This window comes from Esox lucius, chromosome 14, assembly GCF_011004845.1.
Source record: "Esox lucius isolate fEsoLuc1 chromosome 14, fEsoLuc1.pri, whole genome shotgun sequence".
Lineage (NCBI taxonomy): Eukaryota > Metazoa > Chordata > Actinopteri > Esociformes > Esocidae > Esox > Esox lucius.
The window spans coordinates 29,549,227-29,569,910 of record NC_047582.1 but is presented as its reverse complement, the minus strand read 5'-3'; the positions used below and the strand labels follow the sequence as shown (position 1 = coordinate 29,569,910).

Genomic DNA, 20,684 nt, shown 5'->3' with positions numbered 1-20,684 from the left:
GTGAACGTACAGTAGCATTGTCTGTACATACATTGTAGCATGTCTTTACAGTTCAAATTCATGTCATATTGCCTTTCTCTACATTTTACATTGAAGTCATTTAGCAGACACACTTTTTCAAAGCAACTGGCAGCAGTGAGTGTATACATTTTCATACTAGCCAACAATGGGAACCAGACCCACAGTCTGTGCGCTGCAAGCAGAATGCTCTTGCCAAGTGAGCTAAATCGTCCCTCTCTAGATTAGATGTAACTCTTGGCAAAAAAATTTCCTTCCTCTGTGACTTAGCATTCAAGTTTTAGGGAGGATTTTTTTTTTTCACAGTCTAAAGTTAAACTAAATGTTTGAGAATGTAACAAGGAGATAAAGGCATAGTGATCATTTTTCGCCTTACTTTCATCAGTACCAGTCACACACATGGTACCGTAGCTTTTGGTGAGAGGGACGACTTGAAGTAAAACTTCACAAAGGAATAATAGGGTTCGGTTCCCTATCCTCATGGATATACTGTACTTTCAGATATCTACAGCACCAGTTTTATCCAGGTCATTCAAAATAATTACAATGAGAAACCTTTTCTAAACCTCTCTAATTCTAGAATCAACCTACTGTATCAAGCAGCTCAGATACACAATTGTCTTTTTCCTCTGTTAACAAAAGTGAGCATGCTGCAATAAGTCAAACCAAAAGTGGATGGAAGAACTCGCTTTGTGCGAATTAGGTGCTTAACAGTCCAACTCAAAATCAAACAAAACATTTGAACAACCAAAACTGTACAAACTACAAAACTGTGTTTTCACGAATGAACAGAGAACGAGTCATTATGGGAAAGGGGAGGGATTGTAATTCTGATCATTCTTAATTTATTCTCCAAAAGGCAGTACATGGAGGACAACTTTGTCGTAGATTCTAAATTCTCAGCTTGGTGACAAGTATGTGGTGGCTGATTACAGAAAACACAACCACGATTCCAGTTTCTCTTGGCCCATGAAATACCTTCACAGAGATTAACCATCTAACATTTTTATTCTGAAAGTTGTACAATATTCACATTCTCCATAAAGACTGTTACCCTAACTAGTGTAAAAAATAAAATAAAATCTAAATCAGAACATGATCCAAGAAGTGCAAGCCAGCCTGCAGAAAGGGTGGGTGTGCTTCCCCCGGTTTCTGTAAGTCCATCTGTCTCCACCAACATTGTCTCTCATGAAAGTTTGCTAAGATGTTGTGTGTCTGTTGCCCTGGGGTCCCCTCTCGGTCTGTGGGTGACCAGTGGAGTTGCTGTTATCATTTCATCCCTGTCCGCTCGGGAAACGCCCACCAGGCGGGGCGCTCCTTCAGACATCCAGCTGCCAGGTCCTCACAGCCTGACGCTCCTCCTCCGACCTCCTCTTCTTCCTCACCAACGCCAATTCAAAGCGTCTCACACAATTGCCCCAGGCAAACAAATCACAGCATAGCTGCCGCCAATAACGTGTCCCTCCAATCCAGCAGGGGGCAGCAGCTCACATGCTCCCCCTGTACTACCTTCCAGTCACCGGGACCGACCGCAAGTCTGTGAGTCTGTGTCGCACCTGCCAGCAGTGCGGCACTCATCGGGTTTCCTATTAGCCAGACGCAGATTAGCAACGTATCCCGGGATAAAGTCTTGTGTCGGGGCCGCAATCGGTCAGATGAGCCTCTCCTCAGGGGGGACCTTGAGCATGCTGTCCATCTCCAGGCGGGCCCCGGCCACCTCCTGGGCGCTTGGGTTGTAGGCACCCTCGGACTGGCGCTTCTTGCGGGCCGTGAGCACCATGAAGGTGAGGCCGATGATGGCCAGCAGGAAGCAGAGGCACACTAAGGGGATGGCGATCACCAGCCAGGGCACCTGTCCGTCATGAGACTGTTTCTGCGGAGGGGAACAGCAAGGAACCATGGGAGATACGGCGATGAGGCCGTTGCTAATTAATTGCACGCTACACTGCAAAATATACACGTCTTATCAAGCATATCTCTCTTGTTTAGAGGTTAAAATAAGGTGCGTTTTTCTTAACGAACTAAAGTTGCGTTAGATTGGACCGCCTTGGTTTTAGAAAATTTCTTGAATATCAAGTAATTTGTCTTGTTGCATTGGAATATTATTTACTTATTTCAAGCAATTATCTCCTCAAATATAGCAATATTTTGTAATAAAAAAATTACAAAATTCACACATGGTAATATAATGTTTTGTCTTGAATAAATGTCATAAATCACACTTTTTATAAAGTATCTTATAAAGGACCAAATGTTTAGTAATTATTCAATTTGTAAATTATTTTCTATCATGTATGCAGTGACAATGAATGCTAAACTGCTCGGCAGGAGGAGAAGAATGAAGAAGTCAATAGTTCTTACGGTCGATTCGCAGAACGGCCCGCTGAAGCCCGGCAGACACACACACCAGAACCGGTTGAGTCGATCGATACAGGAGCCACCGTTCTGACAGGGACGAGACTCGCACTCATCAGTCTCCACTTCACACCTGAGGAGGAAAACACAGTAAGGACATATTAAAAATCAAAAGCATGAACGCAAGCAGTACCTATAAGTCTGTGTCAATTTTATCTAGCTCTGTATTGGTGTATTTATTCAGGGTATCCATCCCTACCATACCAAGCACTGTGATGCCTGTAAACGGTTGTGTTTTGTGCGCATCAACAATCATTTTGTCCTCGTCTGTTGAGAGGAGCTTTGAGTGTTTACCTGTCCCCTGCATACCCGGGAACACAGGAGCAGTTGGCCCCCCACAGCCCGTCACGGCAGATCCCGTTTTCACACTGAACGTCCTTTTCACACTTCAGTGGAGGATAGCGCCACCTGTGTGTCATGTACAGAAATTCACCCCATTCCCAACGGAAACCCAATGTCCACAATGTGTGTGAAAGTTTCTGTTTCTTGCGAAAGTACATAATCGTGTATTTATAATGTGCCGCTAAAATTTTTCTTTAAAATACGCTCTATTACAAATGATAGATTCAGCATTATGACAGTTGGAATAAAATCCTAATATATGTGCAAGATAAAAAATAATATATCTTAACCATAAAAGCGGCTCCAGAACACTGACTGTGACTAGTTGGTTGGTGTATAGAGAGGCTACTCACTGGCAGAGCGGGCCGGCGAAGTCGTCCGTGCACTCACAGGTGTAGCCGTTCACCCCGTCCACGCACGTGCCTCCGTTCTCACAGCCGTGCTCCAAGCACTCGTTCAGGTCTTCCCAGCAGGTAGCGCCCCCGTAACCCGGGTCGCACGTGCACTTAAAACCAGCCAGCCGGTCTGTGCAGGCGCCGTGGACGCAGGGCCCGGACGCGCACTCGTCCACATCCACGTCACAGCGCTCCCCCTCCCATCCCGGTGGGCACCGGCAGCCAAACTTGTCAAAGAGGTCCGTGCACGTGGCGCCATTCCGGCAGGGGTTTGAACGGCACACGTCCGCACTCCTACAACCCACCTCCGTGTCGCCGGCTCTGAGGAAGCGGGCCGGTTGCGGCGGTTGTCCGTCGTCCACGAAAGGCAGGTAGACGCCGCCGACCCGCACGGTGCCCAGGCAGCCCCTGAAGCTCTCGGAGAGGACGACCTCGGCCCCGTCCTCGCTGAGCGAACGCAGGGCACCCGCCTCTCCGGGGGCGCTGCTGGCGTCGGTGATGCCGTCCACGGCGATGACCCAGGGTGAGGCCTCGCGGCCCGGGTCGGCCATGGCGACGCGCACGCGGTGCCAGCCGCCGTCGGACACATGGCGCACGCCGGAGAAGGTCAGCGGCTCGACGCTGTTGCCGCTGTGGATCTCGACGCGGACGGAGGAGTCCAGCAGTCCCATGACCAGGAGCTCGGCCCCGCGGGACGCGCGCAGCAGCACGGCGTTCTCGGAGCGGGTGCGGAGCTCCAGGTACACGGCCGTCAGCGGCAGGCCCGGGGAACCCTTGGCGCTGTAACGCACCGGGTTGTTCCGGAAGGTGGCGTTGGAAACACCTGAGGGGGTGACAGGGAGGGGCAAAGACTTCAGACAATAGAAACCCCACGGCCTTATCAAAGACCACCTTGGATACTCCTTCTGGCGATTTTCTATTACTGTTACGTTTGTCTTGTCCTTCGGGCTGCCACCTACTTGGTGCAGTAGGGTTTGGTACTTACGGTCACTGAGTAGCGTGACGGGGCGTACGGGCCAACTGTATGTCACCCTGGACGTAGTTGTACTCACACTCGTATCCGTCGGTCAGGTCTACACACTGGCCGCCGTTGACACACGGATCGCTGACACACCAGACGCGGCGGTCGCAGGTCTTCCCGGTGAACGCCGCGGTGCAGGAGCACTCAAAGTCGTTCCACGTGACGCTGCACTCTCCACTGTTGTGGCAGGGCTCCGCCTACACATCAGAACGAGACCTTTGTCAACGCTCAAACCCCACGCTCCCGTCACAAGCCACAAGCTCAAAGGAACTTGGATACCGCTGACTTTTCCCCCACGCATCGGAATACGTTAGTACCCATTATTGCAATGCAGGAGGTTTTGCTGTCGGTCTTACCTGGCAGGCGTCGTCGCTAACACAGCCCGGCTCTATGTTCTCAGCATCGGCGGGGAAGTACACCTCCCCCTCTGAGTGGTTGAGTGTGCTGTTCCACGCGTCCACGTCCAGCTGCACGCTGTCCAGACGCAGGTCCTGCAGGCAGCCCTTGAAGTGTCCCCCCCAGGCCTCGGACGTCTCCACGTCCCCGGGCAGACCCCCGATGTAGGCCAGGTCCCCGCCGCGCACCTCCACCTCCGGCACCGTGCCTATGCCGTAGCGCAGGCCGGCGTGCTCGAACAGTACCCGCCCGTGCTGAACTTCCACCCGGAGGAGTTGCTTCTTGCCCGTGGTCACAACGATGGGCGCCGTCAGTGGGAGGCTGTCGGGCTGGGAGCTGACATGGACTCTCCCCGTCCTCAGGTAGATGTTGAAGTAGGCCCCGCCCTCTTCTCGGCCCGCGCCAGGTCGCCTCAGCTGGAGAAGCAGGCCGTCGGGCTTCAGGGACCGCAGGAAGAAGGAGATGCTGAAGTTGGCTCCGTGATCAGCGCCAATGTCATACGCGCTGTAGCTCACGGTTTCCTCGTGGCTGTACGTCCAGGAGGGGAACTCTGTCAGAGCAGGGGAGAAGTGGTTAGAGAAGGGAAAGTGTACAAAACCGGGACCTTTTACTTTTGGTGGAAGGTAAATATTTCCTACCATGGGAGCAGCTGTGACCATAGTAGGGCCGGTTGCAGTCACAACGGTAGTGGACCCACAAGTCTACACAGTGGCCTTGACCCAAGCAAGGGTCCGGTTGGCACCATTCGGTTTTGCTACAGCCCAGCTCCATCCCACGGGCCTTCTCCTCGGGAAGGCTCTGAGGCAGGATGACCTGGAAGTCAATCCGCAGGTCCTCCATGCACCCCACAAACCCTTTGCCGCTCGCAGTGTGCTCAAGTAACTCTTCTGGGGCACCACCCACATAGACGTTGCCAAACGCCTCAGAGGGAACAAAGTTTGGCCCATCTAGGCCACCGTCCTCCACCGTGCACCCATCGTTGTCGCATCCCGGCCCTTTAAGGTTCATAACTAGCCCTTCCTTCTCATTCACATACACATCAGCGTCTCGCCAGTCCCCGTCACTGACCAGGCCGGAGAAGGCCACCTCCAGTTCTGCGTCCTCCGAGGAGGCCTTGGCCCGAAGACCGCCACCCACGATCTCAAGCAGGAGGTAGCTGTCGCCGTCGCCGCGATAGAAGAGCACCATGTCGGGCAAGCTAGTACGGAAGCGCAGCCGGACTCCCTTCCCGGCGTGTCGGAGCTCAGCCTGCCTCCGTCTCCGCAGCTTCTCCTCCAGTGTGACCACAATGTGGACAAAGCCCGGGGTGGAGAATGCGAAAGTGGTAGGAGTAGAGCAGAACTCGCCGTAGAAGCCGTGGGGGCAGTGGCAGCTGTGGCGGTGCTCTCCGCCTTCCAGCCATGGATGACAGGTGGCGCCGTTCTGGCAGTCGTGGTCCACGCAGCCCAGCAGCTGGATGTCGCAGTGGGGGCCACCCCAGGGCAGGTCGTCGGGCTCGGCACGCGGGCAGTGGCAGGTGTAGCTGGCCACGCCGTCCTCGCACCAGGCGCCATTCAGACACGGCTGACTCTCGCACTCGTCAACGTTTATCTCACAGATTTCCCCTGCAGAAGGCAATGCACTCGGTCAGACCGCCTGACGTTTGCTCCACCTAGAATTGGGAATAATCCTGTGGGTCTGATAAGACATCCGCTGCAGAACTCACCAATAAATCCTTGTGCACACAAGCAGGTGTAGCCGTTCACCTGATCCTCACAGGAGCCTCCATTCTGACACGGGTCAGACTCACATTCGTTAACATTCACTGAACAGTTCTCCCCTGGTGAGGTACAAAGAGAGAACCCCAGCAGCTTTATTCCTTTGCCCATTAGAAACGTCTAACACGATTTAAAAGTAGCACAGTAATAATAGGTTAGGGGGAAGATAGGAGGATCCCAAAGTTTTTAAAATTTGATTTACAATTTGCAATGTGTTGTATCAATCTATGACAAAACAATTGTAAAATGCCAAAGGACGACATGACAGAATAACCGGTTGTTTTGGCTCTATGACATTCAGAACCTGAGCTTAGACCTTGTAGATTCACATTACGTTTTTCAAACATAAAAAATGGGCCAAAGAGAAAAGGGTTTTGGAATCGTAAATGTTCTTGTGCAAAGCTGTGCTGGTGGGAAAAACCTGGTCTGCGTCTTACCTGCGAAGCCAGGTTGACATTGGCACAGGTATCCAGAAGCATCAGCAAAGCTGAACTCCCAGTCCATTTCCCAGTGGGATGTGTCGGAACGCTCAAAACACTCTCCATCATTTTCACATGGCTGCTCAGCACACTCGTCAATGTCAGCCTCACAGTTCTCCCCCTCATAACCTAGGAGACACAACCAAATGTGAATAGTCTGTGGGTAGTGGTGGGTATATTCCTGGGGTGTTCTGGGTTGTGGTGGGTATATTCCTGGGGTGTTCGGGGTAGTTGTGTGTATTCTGGGTAGAGGTGAGTATATTCCTGGGGTGTTCTGGGTAGTGGTGGGTATATTCCTGGGGTGTTCTGGGTAGTGGTGTGTATATTGCTGGGGGGTTCTGGGTAGTGGTGGGTATATTGCTGGGGGGTTCTGGGTAGTGGTGGGTATTGTGGTAGGTGGTGGTATGGTTGGTACGGTAAGAGTGGAATGGTGAGCATACCCGGCCAGCAGAGACAGGTGTACTCCTTGACTCCCTCCAGGCAGGTGGCGCCGTGCTGACAGGGGTCAGACGCACACTCAGGAATGTCCTCCTCACAGTAGTCCCCCATGAAGCCGGTCTCCTCACAGTCACACTCATAACTGCAGGAAAGGAAGCCTGGGTCACCCTTCAGTCGCAATCTCTACATAGATGTTTCAACAAAGTGCTGTGTTTAACGATTTCCCTGGCGGGGGAGCCTTTCCCCGTAGCGCTGTAGCAGTTACCTGTCCACCTTGTCGTTGCATAGTGCTCCGTTCCGGCACGGCTCGCTGGCACACTCGTCGATGTCCACCTGGCAGTCGGTGCCCTCGAACCCAGGCAGACAGTCACAGGAGTACAGGCCAATCAGGTCACTGCATGTGCCTCCGTTGCGGCACGGGTTGGACTCGCACTCATCTACCTCCACCTCGCAATTCAGTCCTGTGGGAAGGTGGGGTGGGGGGGCGGGGAGAAAGTTGGGACAACGAATTGAGAAACAAGAAGAACTTTGCGTGATGTAGTTTTATTAGGGGGACACATCTCACACAATCGTATTTAAATGCCAGCGCTTTCTTGTTACTGGTCAGTGTCCCGTAGGAGCACAGCTCTCGTCTCAGCCCTTACTACCACACTGAAAAGAAGAATCGACGGCTAAATAATGGACAGTGAATATAAGATTATTTTGGTGTTTGTGTCTCTAACTATAAATTGGCAGTGACGTGGAACCTCCAGATAACACGTGTGACAAAGTAAAGATGTCTCAGATGCACGTCCTAATCCTTTACTTGAAAATCTCAACTGCCACTGATACGCTGACAAAGGAATGCATTACTGATGACCCTACCCTCCCCATTAGAGATAAGCATGAAGCCCAGACAAAGACCAGGCTTGCTGAGAAACTAAAAGAAATGCACAAGTAGTGTGGTGTTTTCTCTCAGTCAGTGGTAGAGCAAGAGGCCAAGATTAGACTAGGGACCGATATACCTATATACCTATATAAAACATCTCAGACACACGTACCCTAGTCCTGGAAAAAAAAAGAGAGATCTCAATAGGTTTTTTTATTGAGCTTTTTTTTTTTTTACTCCAAGACTACGCTTTATCTGTGTCCCTGAAGCCAGGCCAAAATGCCTATAGCACTCTTTTTCTTAATGTCTGTTTGAATCTCGAATATGAAATTAATTTCACCTCGGTGAACAACCCGTATACTTAAAGGTCCAGTAAGAACACAACAACAGCAACAGGACAAAATCAACATCATTATTAAAATATGCCCAGCCTAATTTTCTCAGCACAGTTTGTATCATTCTTTGTGTCAAACACGTTCCACTTCGATTAATAAGGACAGCAGCCCATTATGAATGCCGATGTCATCTTTCAAGCATGCCAAAAACAAATAGCATCTTTTGAAATAGATACGTGTACGAGATGCCAGGATCTTGCTTGCAAACTGTGAGAAAGAAGCCTTGAAGAGCAAAGCATCAGCTCTTGCCTCACGCAAGAGCAACAAGTGACAGTAGTTGCATGCTAACTGACTGAGTCCAAACAACCTTTCGCGCTCATAGATGTGAATCATGAAAACTGCATACCTGTAAACCCCGCGAGGCACTCACATAGGTACCGGTCCTTCTCGTTGACACAGGTTCCGTTATTCTCACAGGGTCGTGAAGCGCACTCGTTGATGTCGATTTCACAGTTATAGCCCTGGAAGCCCGGAACACAGTAACAGTGATACTCCGCGACGCCGTTTATGCAGATGGCCCCGTTCTGGCAAGGATGCGACACGCATTCGTCCACGTCGTCTTTGCAGTGCTCCCCTTCGAAACCTGGCGCACAGTGGCACTCAAACCCCTCGGGTAACAGCACACAGGAGCCGTTGTTCAGACATGGCTCGTCGATGCAGTCGGTCACCCGCTCTTGGCAGTCCTCTCCTCCGTAGCCAGGCGGGCATCGGCAGAAGTAGCCATTGACCAGGTCGATGCACTCCGTGCGGGGTGTGAAGCAAGGGCTGCTACCGCACTCGTCCACATCCTCCGTGCAGTTGTCCCCAGTGAATCCTTCGGGACAGACGCAGTGGTAATCGGACGTGCCGGGGGTGCTGATGCAGTCTGTGCAGGGGGCAAAGAAGCAAGCGTCGTAGAGTTCATTGCAGTCTTTGCCCATGTAGCGGACCTCGTCTCGAGGGGGACAGATGCACGCATAGTCGTCCATGGTGCCCACACAGGTGGCACCATTCTGGCAGGGCCTGGATAAACACTTGTCACTGGTCGCGGTGCAGAATATTCCTGAGGACAAGAGGAGATGGTTACGGTTCAGAATTACGGACACTGACCTATGGCCGAAACCTTTCTGGAAACTTTAATGTTGAAACAGTCAAGATGCCCTGATCACAGCCTAACGTTTCCTTACCTGTCAAATCAAGTGGTGTGTTGACACTACACGTTTACATTTTTGTAGAATTGTGAGGGAGAATTGTGTTTTGTCACCGTCATTAAAGAAAATGTTGGCCTATAGGCCCAATTTTCCCTTAACTGTTGCATGATGTTCATAGTTGAAGGTAGGCTTGTTTGACTTGTTAAATACCGTTATTAGATTTGTCTTTTTGGACAAGGCAAGACCTAAACAGCATCCAGCTAGAAAACCTATGGGTAAATGTGTCCAAACCTTTGACTGGTACTTTATGTAATTAATGTCTTCTTCTCTGGTTTGTAGTCACACTGCCATGATCAGTGGTGGGTAGCTCTTGCAGAAGGTTTGGAAGGCAACCTTGCAAGGTAACATCTACCAGTTTAGATTACTTTATACGATACGCAAATCTTGCAAAAAGTTACTCTCAACACCTAGCTCTTGTAGTGTGAATAGGCCCTATTAAGATACAATGTTTTACTATTTTGCATTTCAGTGTCACTGAAAACCAGTTTAGATGGTTGGAATGCCAGTGCCAACTTAGTGAGCCGTGGACAACGTTAGGTCCCTCTGTTCTTCTAATCCTGGTATGTGTATTCACCCTGACACTAAATTTCCTTTAATCTTCTTCCTTAATACGAAAGGACAAATCGTGTGGGAGAGAGTCCTGGAGCGACTCCAGATTTCATGGCCCCTTTCACAGCGAGACGCCCGGTGCTAAATCCCCAACTAAGACTAAGAAACCCCCTGTGCACAACAAGGCCCTTTCCATTGGCTTTGTTTTACACAGCTAGTTTAGTGCTCATTGACAGACCATTAACAATGGACATCTGGGGTGACTCAAACCCTAATCTTTCCTGTCGGTCCCAAAAGAAACGAGGACCACCTCTAGACCGCAATAAAACAAAAACAAAGTCAGAAAAGATTTCCCCCTCCTAGTTTATTAGCACCAGGACTCTCAAATGAGGAAAAGGAGTGCCCTCTAGCTAGCGTTAAACCGTGTTTGTTTAGTCATTGTAATGCTAAAGCTTAAACTAGCATTTCCCCAGGCACTTTTCACAGGGACCAGTGGATAGCAGTTCTCTGGGAGAAGGCATGAAGAGGGATTCCTGAGACAGGACAGGTGTCTATACTGATGGTCTACAGGCTATCAAGTGTCCAGTCTACGGGTGAGGTTAATGGAGCAAATAACTACGAGCTAGCATGCTAACTTTTTCTCCAGGTCATTAGGTTGGCAAAACCTGATACATTTACACCTCTCTCATTTAACACTTCAATGCTCTCAACACTCATTTCCCTCCAGGAAGTGTATTAGGGAGCCCTATCTCCTAATCCACCTTATAGATCTAGTTTCATGTTTACCACACAGTACATTGTTCATTTCCAAAATTAGTTTCTGAAACATTTTGTCTTTTTAGAATCATAATTGCCTTCTAAACTCAACTACAGCAATGAGTAGCTTGAGAAAACCTATTGTGTCTTGACCGTCTCCAGCCAGACCACGCTACCGGCCGGGGCTTTTGGTGCCCTCTGTATGTTAATATAACTGAATATGAACTGGATGCTTTTGAGATGCGGAAGGGGGATTTTCCATCCATCCGCTATCTCTCTTCACCAGCCGAACTTGTGAGCTGTGTGTGGAATCAGTCCACATTCCACAGATTGAACAGACCCCAATCCAAACTAAACCCCCCCCAACCACCGTCCACCATACAATCCCAACTTTGGCCTCACATCCGTCCCCCACACTTTGATCAGTGTTCTGTTCCCAAAATCTCATTGGTGCGGAAGATATTAACGATGAAGGGAGCGCAGAGGGTGGGAGGGAGGGAGGGAGGGAGTGGGGGAGTGGGGGTAGGGTGAGAGGCAAAGGAATGTGGCAGACATTGGTGGCATGGGCCAGGAGATTTACCTTGTCTCGCACACAACCTCAATGATGTTGGCCACCCTTTCCTCAGGGAGAGAGACGAAAAACATCGACACATAGTAGACTAATCCGACAATCTTTTTGGTTCGGGGGCACCGTCGGGAAATGCTCCTGACCGCTTTCCTCTATGTAGCTGCGTCTGACAGACGGCGTTGGACATAAGCTCTTTACACCCCAGGACCTGTCACTGTCACCTGACGAGGGTTCAGAGAGGAAGAGCGATAGACATATAGGGAAAGCACCGGACATCTCAGGTTGGAGTGCTGGTATAGGATCAGTTTTCCTTTCAATTATAATGTGAACGGGACAGGGAGGGCCAGATCCTAGGTCAGCAATGTACGAATACACGGTATTCTCAGCTCAGATGCTGTACGAATACACAGTATTCTCAGCTCAGAGATACTGAACAAACACTTGGTATTCTCAGCTCAGAGATGCTGAACAAACACTCGGTAGTCTCAGCTCAGAGATGCTGTAAAAACACTCGGTATTCTCAGCTCAGAGATACTGAACAAACACTCAGTATTCTCAGCTCAGAGATACTGAACAAACACTCCGTATTCTCAGCTCAGAGATGCTGTAAAAACACACAGTATTCTCAGCTCAGAGATGCTGTAAAAACACACAGTATTCTCAGCTCAGAGATGCTGTACGAATATGCGGTTTTGCTCCTTAACATGACAACAGGGCCCCTCATCTGCCGCTGAAACTGCCTACCTGACCCCATGTGATCACGGCATCGTCCGTAATGGCCGTTTTTGCCGGCTTACACCTTTGACCTCGTCATCACGCCTTGCTGAACCAAACAATGGCGTTCAAGGACCACCCATGGTGCCAGGGCGACACTCGTGACTGATGAAAGAGAAGGGCGGGATAAGTTCTTTAAAAAAAAAAAAATCCAGGAGTCAAATGAAGGCTGTCAGTTACAGGCGAATTTCAAGGTTGGCCACTGGTTGAAATAGGGGGCGATGTTGTGTCAAAGTAGGTTCACCAAAATTGCGTACTAGGTCATGGTACATACTTTTAACACACGTCATCTTAAACTACTCTCTTTTCAACTTGGTTTAGTGAGGCGTGGTAGTCATTCTATTTATTGATTGTGTATTAAGTGCATTAAGAACATTAGACCTCCAACCCAAAATGGGAGGTTTGTTGTTCTGTTTTGTAGTTTGCAAACATCCCCGACTGCATCTTTGATTAGCGGCCATCGGTTCATGTTCAGTGGAGTTTAATTGAACTGTGCTGAAAACATAGTATTAGTGAGATGGCCATGACAATCACATTACACTGGTAAACATGGCGCTGAGATAGTCACTTTGGAATGTGACCCCTTAGTCCAGAGATGTTCCATGTCAGTCCTAGGGGGCGCAAAACACTTCTGCTTTTCATCTCTTTCCCTGTAATCAGGGATTGATTTAGACATGGAGCACTAGGTGATTAACTACCAGGTAACAATAACCAGAAGCATTTCAGTCCCCAGAGTTGAACAGCCCTGCTGTAGAATCACCCTGCTGAAGTCATTTTGACTGTGTTCACATAGACCAATTCTGACTCAGATCAGATGGTTGAGAGAAAAAAATTCCAAAGTGAATTATCGGTGTCTCTGAACAGCCTCAGAGACTACTTTTACACAAACAATCCAATTTAACTGATTGGTCAAAATGTCTTCCCAGAATTGGGATGCCTGTGTAACGGTTTCCTCTGAGACCGTTTAGAGACTCTGGTGATACATTTTGGAAATAGGCTTTTTCTGCGACCGGCAGAGAATGTCTTTATAATGCAAGTTCAGCCCAGCGAAGGTTCAGTTTCCTAACCTAGCAGCATATGAATCCATAACATGAATGTCTTAACATGGGGGCTATGCTCCTGCCTTGGGTGGGCACTGTAGGTTTCCTGAAATATAAAACATTTGACATAGGAACCTCAATGTGATAGTCAACGATAAAGTCCCCCGTTGGGACCATCTAATTAAAGTCAGTGTTACTTTCAGGCTGAGGGAATCCCTTGATCAGCTTGTCAGCTAACTGAACGATCTGTCACAACAGCCGGAGCTTATGGCTTGATCTGAAGAGGAAAGACATCTACAGAAGTGGATGGCTTTGGCAACAGGAAAGCACAACGCGTGTAGCCGGTGTACTGAACACACCGTCTGTGATTCTGCCGAGACTCAAAGAGAGGCTGCGGGGTGCTTCCCGAGGTCTCTGCGGGCTATTGTGTTTTTCATTCAGTCGAACGTCTCCAGCAACCACACACACCCATTCATACCCTGATACACCTGCCACCCAAGACCCCTGCACCCCAGAGTTCTGCCAGGAATTCCTTTCTTTGCGCGTGCACGTGTGCGTGCGCCCCACCCCCGAGTCCGGGAAAGGCACTGGCAAACGCGTAACCCCGCCCCCTCAAACTGTCCCGCAGAGTGGGGTTGCCATGGCAGCTTTAAAAGTTATGCAGGGGGGGGGGGGGGGGCTTAGGGAGGGCCGGTGACCTCCCCGACCTCGTTCTGATTCTCCTGTCAGAGGGAGGGATGCTATTGGACGTGATGGGGTGGTGGGGTGGGGTGGTGATGTGTGTGTGTGGGGGGGGGGGGGGCTGGGGGGACGGACGATGGAGGGTTGAGCCAAGCTGTTTCACCTCACTCTCACCTCACGCTGTGGCCCACTCACAGAGGAACACTTGGCTGCCTTGCCAGAAGGCAGGTTGTCGCATTTAATTTAAGTTTTACCGGTCCCTCATCTCCCTGTTAGCCTTTCCTGTGTTGTAGCTTGCTGTGAGCTTGTAGGAACTCAGAGGATTACAGTGGGGCTTCTGGCAGGTTTTAGCCACCTGCATGGCAAAACCCTTCAGAGAGCAGGCGGAGTATATAAGCACCTGCACTTAGTCCCCGTCTGGTCTCCAGTCGTGGTGAAAAGTAATGTGAGGAAATTGGAAAGGGTCATACATGATTTACCCAAGATGAAAATCAACAGACTTGAGTTTTATTTCCAGAATTATAGTTTAAAAAAAAAATCTGATTTCATTGTACACAAACAAGATAGTTTTTGCTGTGTATCTTTGGTCAAAGCACTCTTTAATAATAATGAAGGTCTGACAATGTTATCAGGGTTTCCTCCCAGCCTTGTACCAGAATCAACTGCTTCAGATATTGATCTATAAGGTGTATACATCTCACTGATTGATCACTGAATTCCTTTGAAATGGACAGTAGATTATACCCGTATTGTAGTATCATAGTTCATCCTATCTGAAAATCCATGTCCTGACCTAGAATATGATAGCAGTTTTATTTCATTATTATTTGTATTTTTTTTTTTAGGGCTTTGAGAATCTGAAAGGAAAAGCACTACAGAAGTAGATTATTATTATTATTACTATATTATCAATGTCGCTCTTCTTCTATGTTGGTGGTATGATATCTTATCATTATTAGAGCCTAACTCTTTTCTCTGGCAATATTGATTGGTCCTATACGCAATGAGAATCACAACATTTGTTAGCAGTATCATCAGTGAAGCAGTATCCATACTGTATTTAGGAGTTTTGCCCTGAAGTTTTCAACTGGAGTTATCTAGAATTAGACCTATAATAGGACTTCGAATTAATGACTGAAACAGGGAAAGAAATTATCTGGAGATGACAACAGCAACCCTCCCTTTTTCTAATAAGTCCATCCTATTCCACCACTGCCACTCTCCTCGGCAGGACGGATACCCTTCTTGAATTTAGAATGTCCGTGCAATTAACCCCTGTTGCTTTTGGCCAATCCCTTTACTCTGAAGATTGACATTCTTTGCAGTTTTATGCAGATCAGTCCCAAGATTCTGGAGGAGTTTTTAAAACTATTATAAAACTATCTTAAATACAGAAGAGGCCTAAGCTGCAACCTTCTAGTCAATTCAAAGAACTTGGACTTTGTTTGGAAAGTAACTTTATATAATGTGTAACTTGGAGCGAATTTGAAGTTTCATGTGCATTATTTAATCACATTCGGTAAGAGAATGACTAAATTCTGATTTCATATAAATTAAATAAAACGTATTTGGTAGAACAACATAATTATTTGCGGTAGTATTACTTTTAAATAGCTGACTTAAAAGATGTCATGAGTGTTGTTAAACTATGTGGAATTGCCGGAAATTACCACACAATTACCACAATTTATACCATAGTCCCTTCAAAATAACCAAAAAAGTGGCGAATTTAATTTAGGCTCATGGTTAACATTGGTGAACATCTAATGTGAGGATGGGAGTCCTGGGGGGGCAACCATTTCTATAGATGACTATCCCTGACTCAGATCTGTCCACTGACACCTCGAATCACTTTAACACACACACACACACACACACACAGGCTCCTCTGAATCTGCCAGACACGAGGGCCGTCTCCCACACCTGTCTTATCTGCACTCAGCAGCTCTGATGGACTGCAGGGGTCAAAACCTCTTCGCTCAACACCCACCGCACCATTTCTCTCCTCACACACACACACCCGTCAAATCACACGCACGCGTGCCCCATTCCGGGCTTTCTGCTGAACCCCCCCGCCCCCCAGCCCCCCACCCTCTGCTCAAAATCCTTTCAACATTACTAACATGTTGCCCCTCCACTACTCTTCCTATCTCTAAAGGAGGGTAAGTCATCGCTGAGACATTCCACTCAAATGATGTCATCACCTTCATACTTCCCCGGTGCAACTGTAACCCAGCAACACCTTTAATCTCCAGCAACCGGAATATGGCCGTGGAATGCTGGTCACTCAGGACGCAGGGGTGGGATAGCAAGCTACCGTGCGATGGTGGAAGCAATTTATTTTTTAAACACCACAGAGTGGCTGTCATTTTAGCAGGCTCGGCTGTATGTTGAGGTAGACATCACTGTCCAGACAAGGGTAACATCTCTGAGCTTTCATTTGGGTCCAAACAGTAGAACACAGCTGAGAGTGAGGCGTCTGTTTGGACCTGTCAAAGTTGTAGATTTCGGTTTGATTTCTTTCTTTTCCTGTTACACACCCTGGTGAATACCACCCAGAGTAAGAGTCTGACTGATGTGTTGGTGGGTTTGCCACAATTCTGCTTTGAATGTGATCTCAATTTTCTCTAGTTGTGTCTAATCCCTACTCCATTTAAAGTTACCTCATTCATTTCCATCATGTAGTTAGTTCAAGTGAGCTTCCTGCAGGCTTTCTAGGACTGCTCGTCAACTGTGAGAAGATTCAGAGCTGGGAGTCATAGAATAAGCATGGTGTTGTTTGCATCAGTTGCATGGTGAGGTCAACACGGGCATAGGCTTAGTATTCTGTCCTAGTTCTAGACATATTTGGAAGAGTCTGTTGCTAGGTTCCTTACCAAACCAAGGTGCATCACTAATGGAGCAGGTTGTGAACTGGAAAAACAAGGTTTCTTGTATTGAAAATGCAAATTCCTACTGCAAATTTATCACATGTTTATGTAAAGCCATAAATTAACAACATATGTCACAAGTCTAAACAATTTGTGTGTCCGGACGGTGTTATGACAATATTATAACAGGTCGTGACAAGTTACATCAGCTGTTAGTAAATGTTATGACATGGTTATGACAGCGTTATAACGTATTATGAGGCTATCTGTACTTAAAATCCCTGGGCAGGTCATTGCTGATGATGCTGGTACCAGAAGGTGAGGGGTACTGTTTATGTGAAGGGGGATTTGAGATGTAAGGTTCTTTGTTTTTCCAACACCTCGACCCCTCACCCTAGATTTCTCTTCCCTCCCCAGCAAACCTATCTGATGGAACGTAGAGATAGTCATCTGGCTATGGTCAAGAAGCCGTGGCTAATCAGCAAACAAAACACCAGGCTGTCCCACACTCCTAGTGAGAGGAACCATGCCACAGAATTTAGCATTCTATGTAGCAACATTTAAAAATGCTAACTCCAATACTTTGGCAATCAAATATCTCCATTTAAACAGATCAGAAGCACCTTTTTGCAACTTTATTGTGTCCATTGACTCTCGACACAGTTCACTTTTTTCAGCAGTGAGCTCACTCTTTTCTACCCCGTCTCCTCATACATGCATAACTCAACTTGGACCGTTGCCTTTGCTTGTGAACTATAGACTGGCGTGAACTGTGAAACAGTGGGATTTGACAGAGATGAATGAGCTAAACTCCTGTGCAGGTTTCAGTTTTCCTCAATGAAACTTGCTTTCCTCAGTGAAAGTTGTAGTGCATTTCTTCATGTTTCAATGATGCACTTTGAGTTAATAAAAAGTATTTTCTCTCTAACCACCAATACCTTGAGCTTTGTGTCGCTAATGTGATTTTTTTGGATCAGGCCCCTGATTTTAATAAGCCCATGATGAGATGTTCAACCAACAGGGTCCTACGTGGTCAAAAGCAAACACCGTTTCTCTGACTGATTAGTTTGAAATGCTAATCTTTTTGGAGAACCTCTGATAATGTCCTGGAAATTAGTCTGAGGGCCAGTTGTCATGGTTATGGACAACAATGAACGCGTAGTCGCCTATCCACCCCCCACTCTGTCTGTTTCAGACTCCCCTCTCAGATGGGGGTGAAGTGGGGGGGGGGGGCGGGGGACGAAATAGGCTGAAAGCAGCCAAGCCCCTCCCTGGGAACCACTCCGGCCCCACTCACTGAGCAGCATCTCTCAAAACACATGCAGGCAAGGGGGGGAATTCAGGCCACTTGTTTCAAAGAGTTGGAGGTACTAGAATCCGTTGAAACCAAAGAGAAAAATGTGGACATTCATTCTGGGCAATTCAACGCTAGAGTTCCATGCAAACCAAATGCCAAGGAAAGTTTCAAACCAGGAGCTTACTGGATTTGAAATATCGGGGGAATGCAACGTTTAAAAAAACTGGAAATGACATTGTGTTTCTTGTGATGTTTATTATTATTATTATTGCTGTTTGGATGTAAATGTATTCAAATCAGAAAAGTAAGGTAATCACATTAGCTGAAAATAACCAAATAACTTTTGGAAAAATAAATGTAATTTCTGTTGGTGCACCTGATTAGATTACTTTAAAATGTGTGAAGTATTAAAGATGTTTACCCACTTTATTTAATCTTTCCACACAACCTGTTGCTTTGACAGGAAAGGGGATTACCACCAACGACAAATGGCAAGTGGCGCACTTGTTCCCCTTAATTCCCCTGGCATAGCTTCCCTTCACATTCAACACACCACACAATATATTGTTTGCCCCACCATACATTCACAGCTCTTCTCTCTAGTATCACAGTCCCCTGTAGTGTGAGACTTACCCCATTTGAACATCATCATGGTCAACAGCACCGTTTTAAGATTCAAATGGTATCTCCCAAACTCCATGGTGAAGCGAGTGAGCCCGGTGCAAAGTACAAATAAAGAAAAATAGAGAGAACGTATTCACTTCAGAGGCACCTGTCTTGGCATCCTGAAGCAAGCTGAGAGAACAATTGCTTTGGTGCTGCCCGGCGTTGCTGTTGGCATGACCATGCTTTGTCGGTAATGAGAGCAACATTAGCCTGAACACAGGGAGAGAGTCTAATCAGCCAGTAGGGAGAGGGAGGGAGGGGGCAGGAAAACAGGCATGGATTGGTTTACATGGAGTGGATCCTTCTCAGCCCTCCCCTCCCACCCTAAATTGCCCTATCAAACCTTACTGGCGAGGAGCAGCTGGTGGATGAACCAATTTCTTGGTTATTAATAGAAAAGTGGGTATTTTTCTTCATACTTTTTTGAATGTATATTTCAGTGATATCCAAACTGGCTTAAATTGTTCAGCGTGGTTGGTGTAGGTGGTCGGACAGGTCAAGTGTTCAGCAGTCGTATAGCTTTGAGAAACCGCAAATCTCCTCACAGATTAGCACCCCAAATATTCTCAGCTGCCACAGACAGAGCAGAAACTCAGGTTTAGAGCAACAGATAGCAGTCGTCAGGTGGGTGACTCCTTATGCAAGGTCCTCCGCGAGTGAGTGACAATTCTGTCCTTCTGTCCCTCAGCAAGACGGCTTGGCCTCATCGGGTGAGGCAACCCCCCAATATCACCCCGGATTGGTAGGGATTTGGTGAAAAACTGATTTGAACCTGTGTACAATTGACAACCAGAATATGGGTGCTGTGGTGTGATCACATCATACAACAGCCAATCAGAAAGACTATAGACACAGAAGTGTGAGGGTGTGAGCCCACCAGTCGCTATCCTCATGACAGACATCACATTAGAGATAACAGAACTCAGGTAACAGACAGCACATTAGAGATAACAGAACTCAGGTAACAGACATCAAATTAGAGATAACAGAACTCAGGTAACATACATCACATTAGAGATAACAGAACTCAGGTAACATGCATCACATTAGAGATAACAGAACTCAGGTAACAGAAATCACATTAGAGACAACAGAACTCAGGTAACAGAAATCACATTAGAGACAACAGAACTCAGGTAACAGAAATCACATTAGAGACAACAGAACTCAGGTAACAGAAATCACATTAGAGATAACAGAACTCAGGTAACAGACATCACATTAGAGATAACAGAACTCAGGTAACAGACATCACATTAGAGATAACAGAACTCAGGTAACAGACATCACATTAGAGATAACAGAACTCAGGTAACAGACATCACATTAGAGATAACAGAACTCAGGTAACAGACATCACATTAGAGATAACAGAACTCAGGTAACAGACATCACATTAGAGATAACAGAACTCAGGTAACAGACATCACATTAGAGATAACAGAACTCAGGTAACATGCATCACATTAGAGATAACAGAACTCAGGTAACAGAAATCACATTAGAGACAACAGAACTCAGGTAACAGAAATCACATTAGAGAAAACAGAACTCAGGTAACAGAAATCACATTAGAGAAAACAGAACTCAGGTAACAGACATCACATTAGAGATAACAGAACTCAGGTAACAGACATCACATTAGAGATAACAGAACTCAGGTAACAGACATCACATTAGAGATAACAGAACTCAGGTAACAGACATCACATTAGAGATAACAGAACTCAGGTAACAGACATCACATTAGAGATAACAGAACTCAGGTA

The 20,684-nt window shown here is 47.4% G+C and overlaps 1 protein-coding gene across 1 annotated transcript; it reads right to left on the bottom strand.

Annotated features, from left to right (window-relative positions):
• Window positions 1–840: 840 nt before the first annotated feature.
• On the bottom strand, window positions 841–19,104 carry crb2a (crumbs cell polarity complex component 2a). Its single transcript, XM_010889678.3, has 13 exons — window positions 18,883–19,104; window positions 8,871–9,566; window positions 7,527–7,722; window positions 7,264–7,403; window positions 6,782–6,952; window positions 6,293–6,406; window positions 5,226–6,191; window positions 4,548–5,137; window positions 4,223–4,388; window positions 3,129–3,993; window positions 2,728–2,841; window positions 2,380–2,506; window positions 841–1,891 (listed from the first exon to the last, which is right to left on the bottom strand). The coding sequence occupies exons 1-13, from the start codon at window positions 18,947–18,949 to the stop codon at window positions 1,670–1,672; spliced, it is 4,434 nt and encodes a 1,477-aa protein (XP_010887980.2). The 5' UTR covers window positions 18,950–19,104; the 3' UTR covers window positions 841–1,669.
• Window positions 19,105–20,684: the final 1,580 nt, after the last annotated feature.

Coding starts and splice junctions, on each gene's coding strand:
- crb2a (XM_010889678.3), bottom strand. CDS start 18,949: ATGGAGTTTGGGAGATACCATTTGAATCTTAAAACGGTGCTGTTGACC. Junction 7,404..7,526: donor TGCAACGACAAGGTGGACAG/GTAACTGCTACA, acceptor CCTTTCCTGCAG/TTATGAGTGTGACTGTGAGG. Junction 2,507..2,727: donor CCCGGGTATGCAGGGGACAG/GTAAACACTCAA, acceptor TTTCCTCCTCAG/GTGTGAAGTGGAGACTGATG.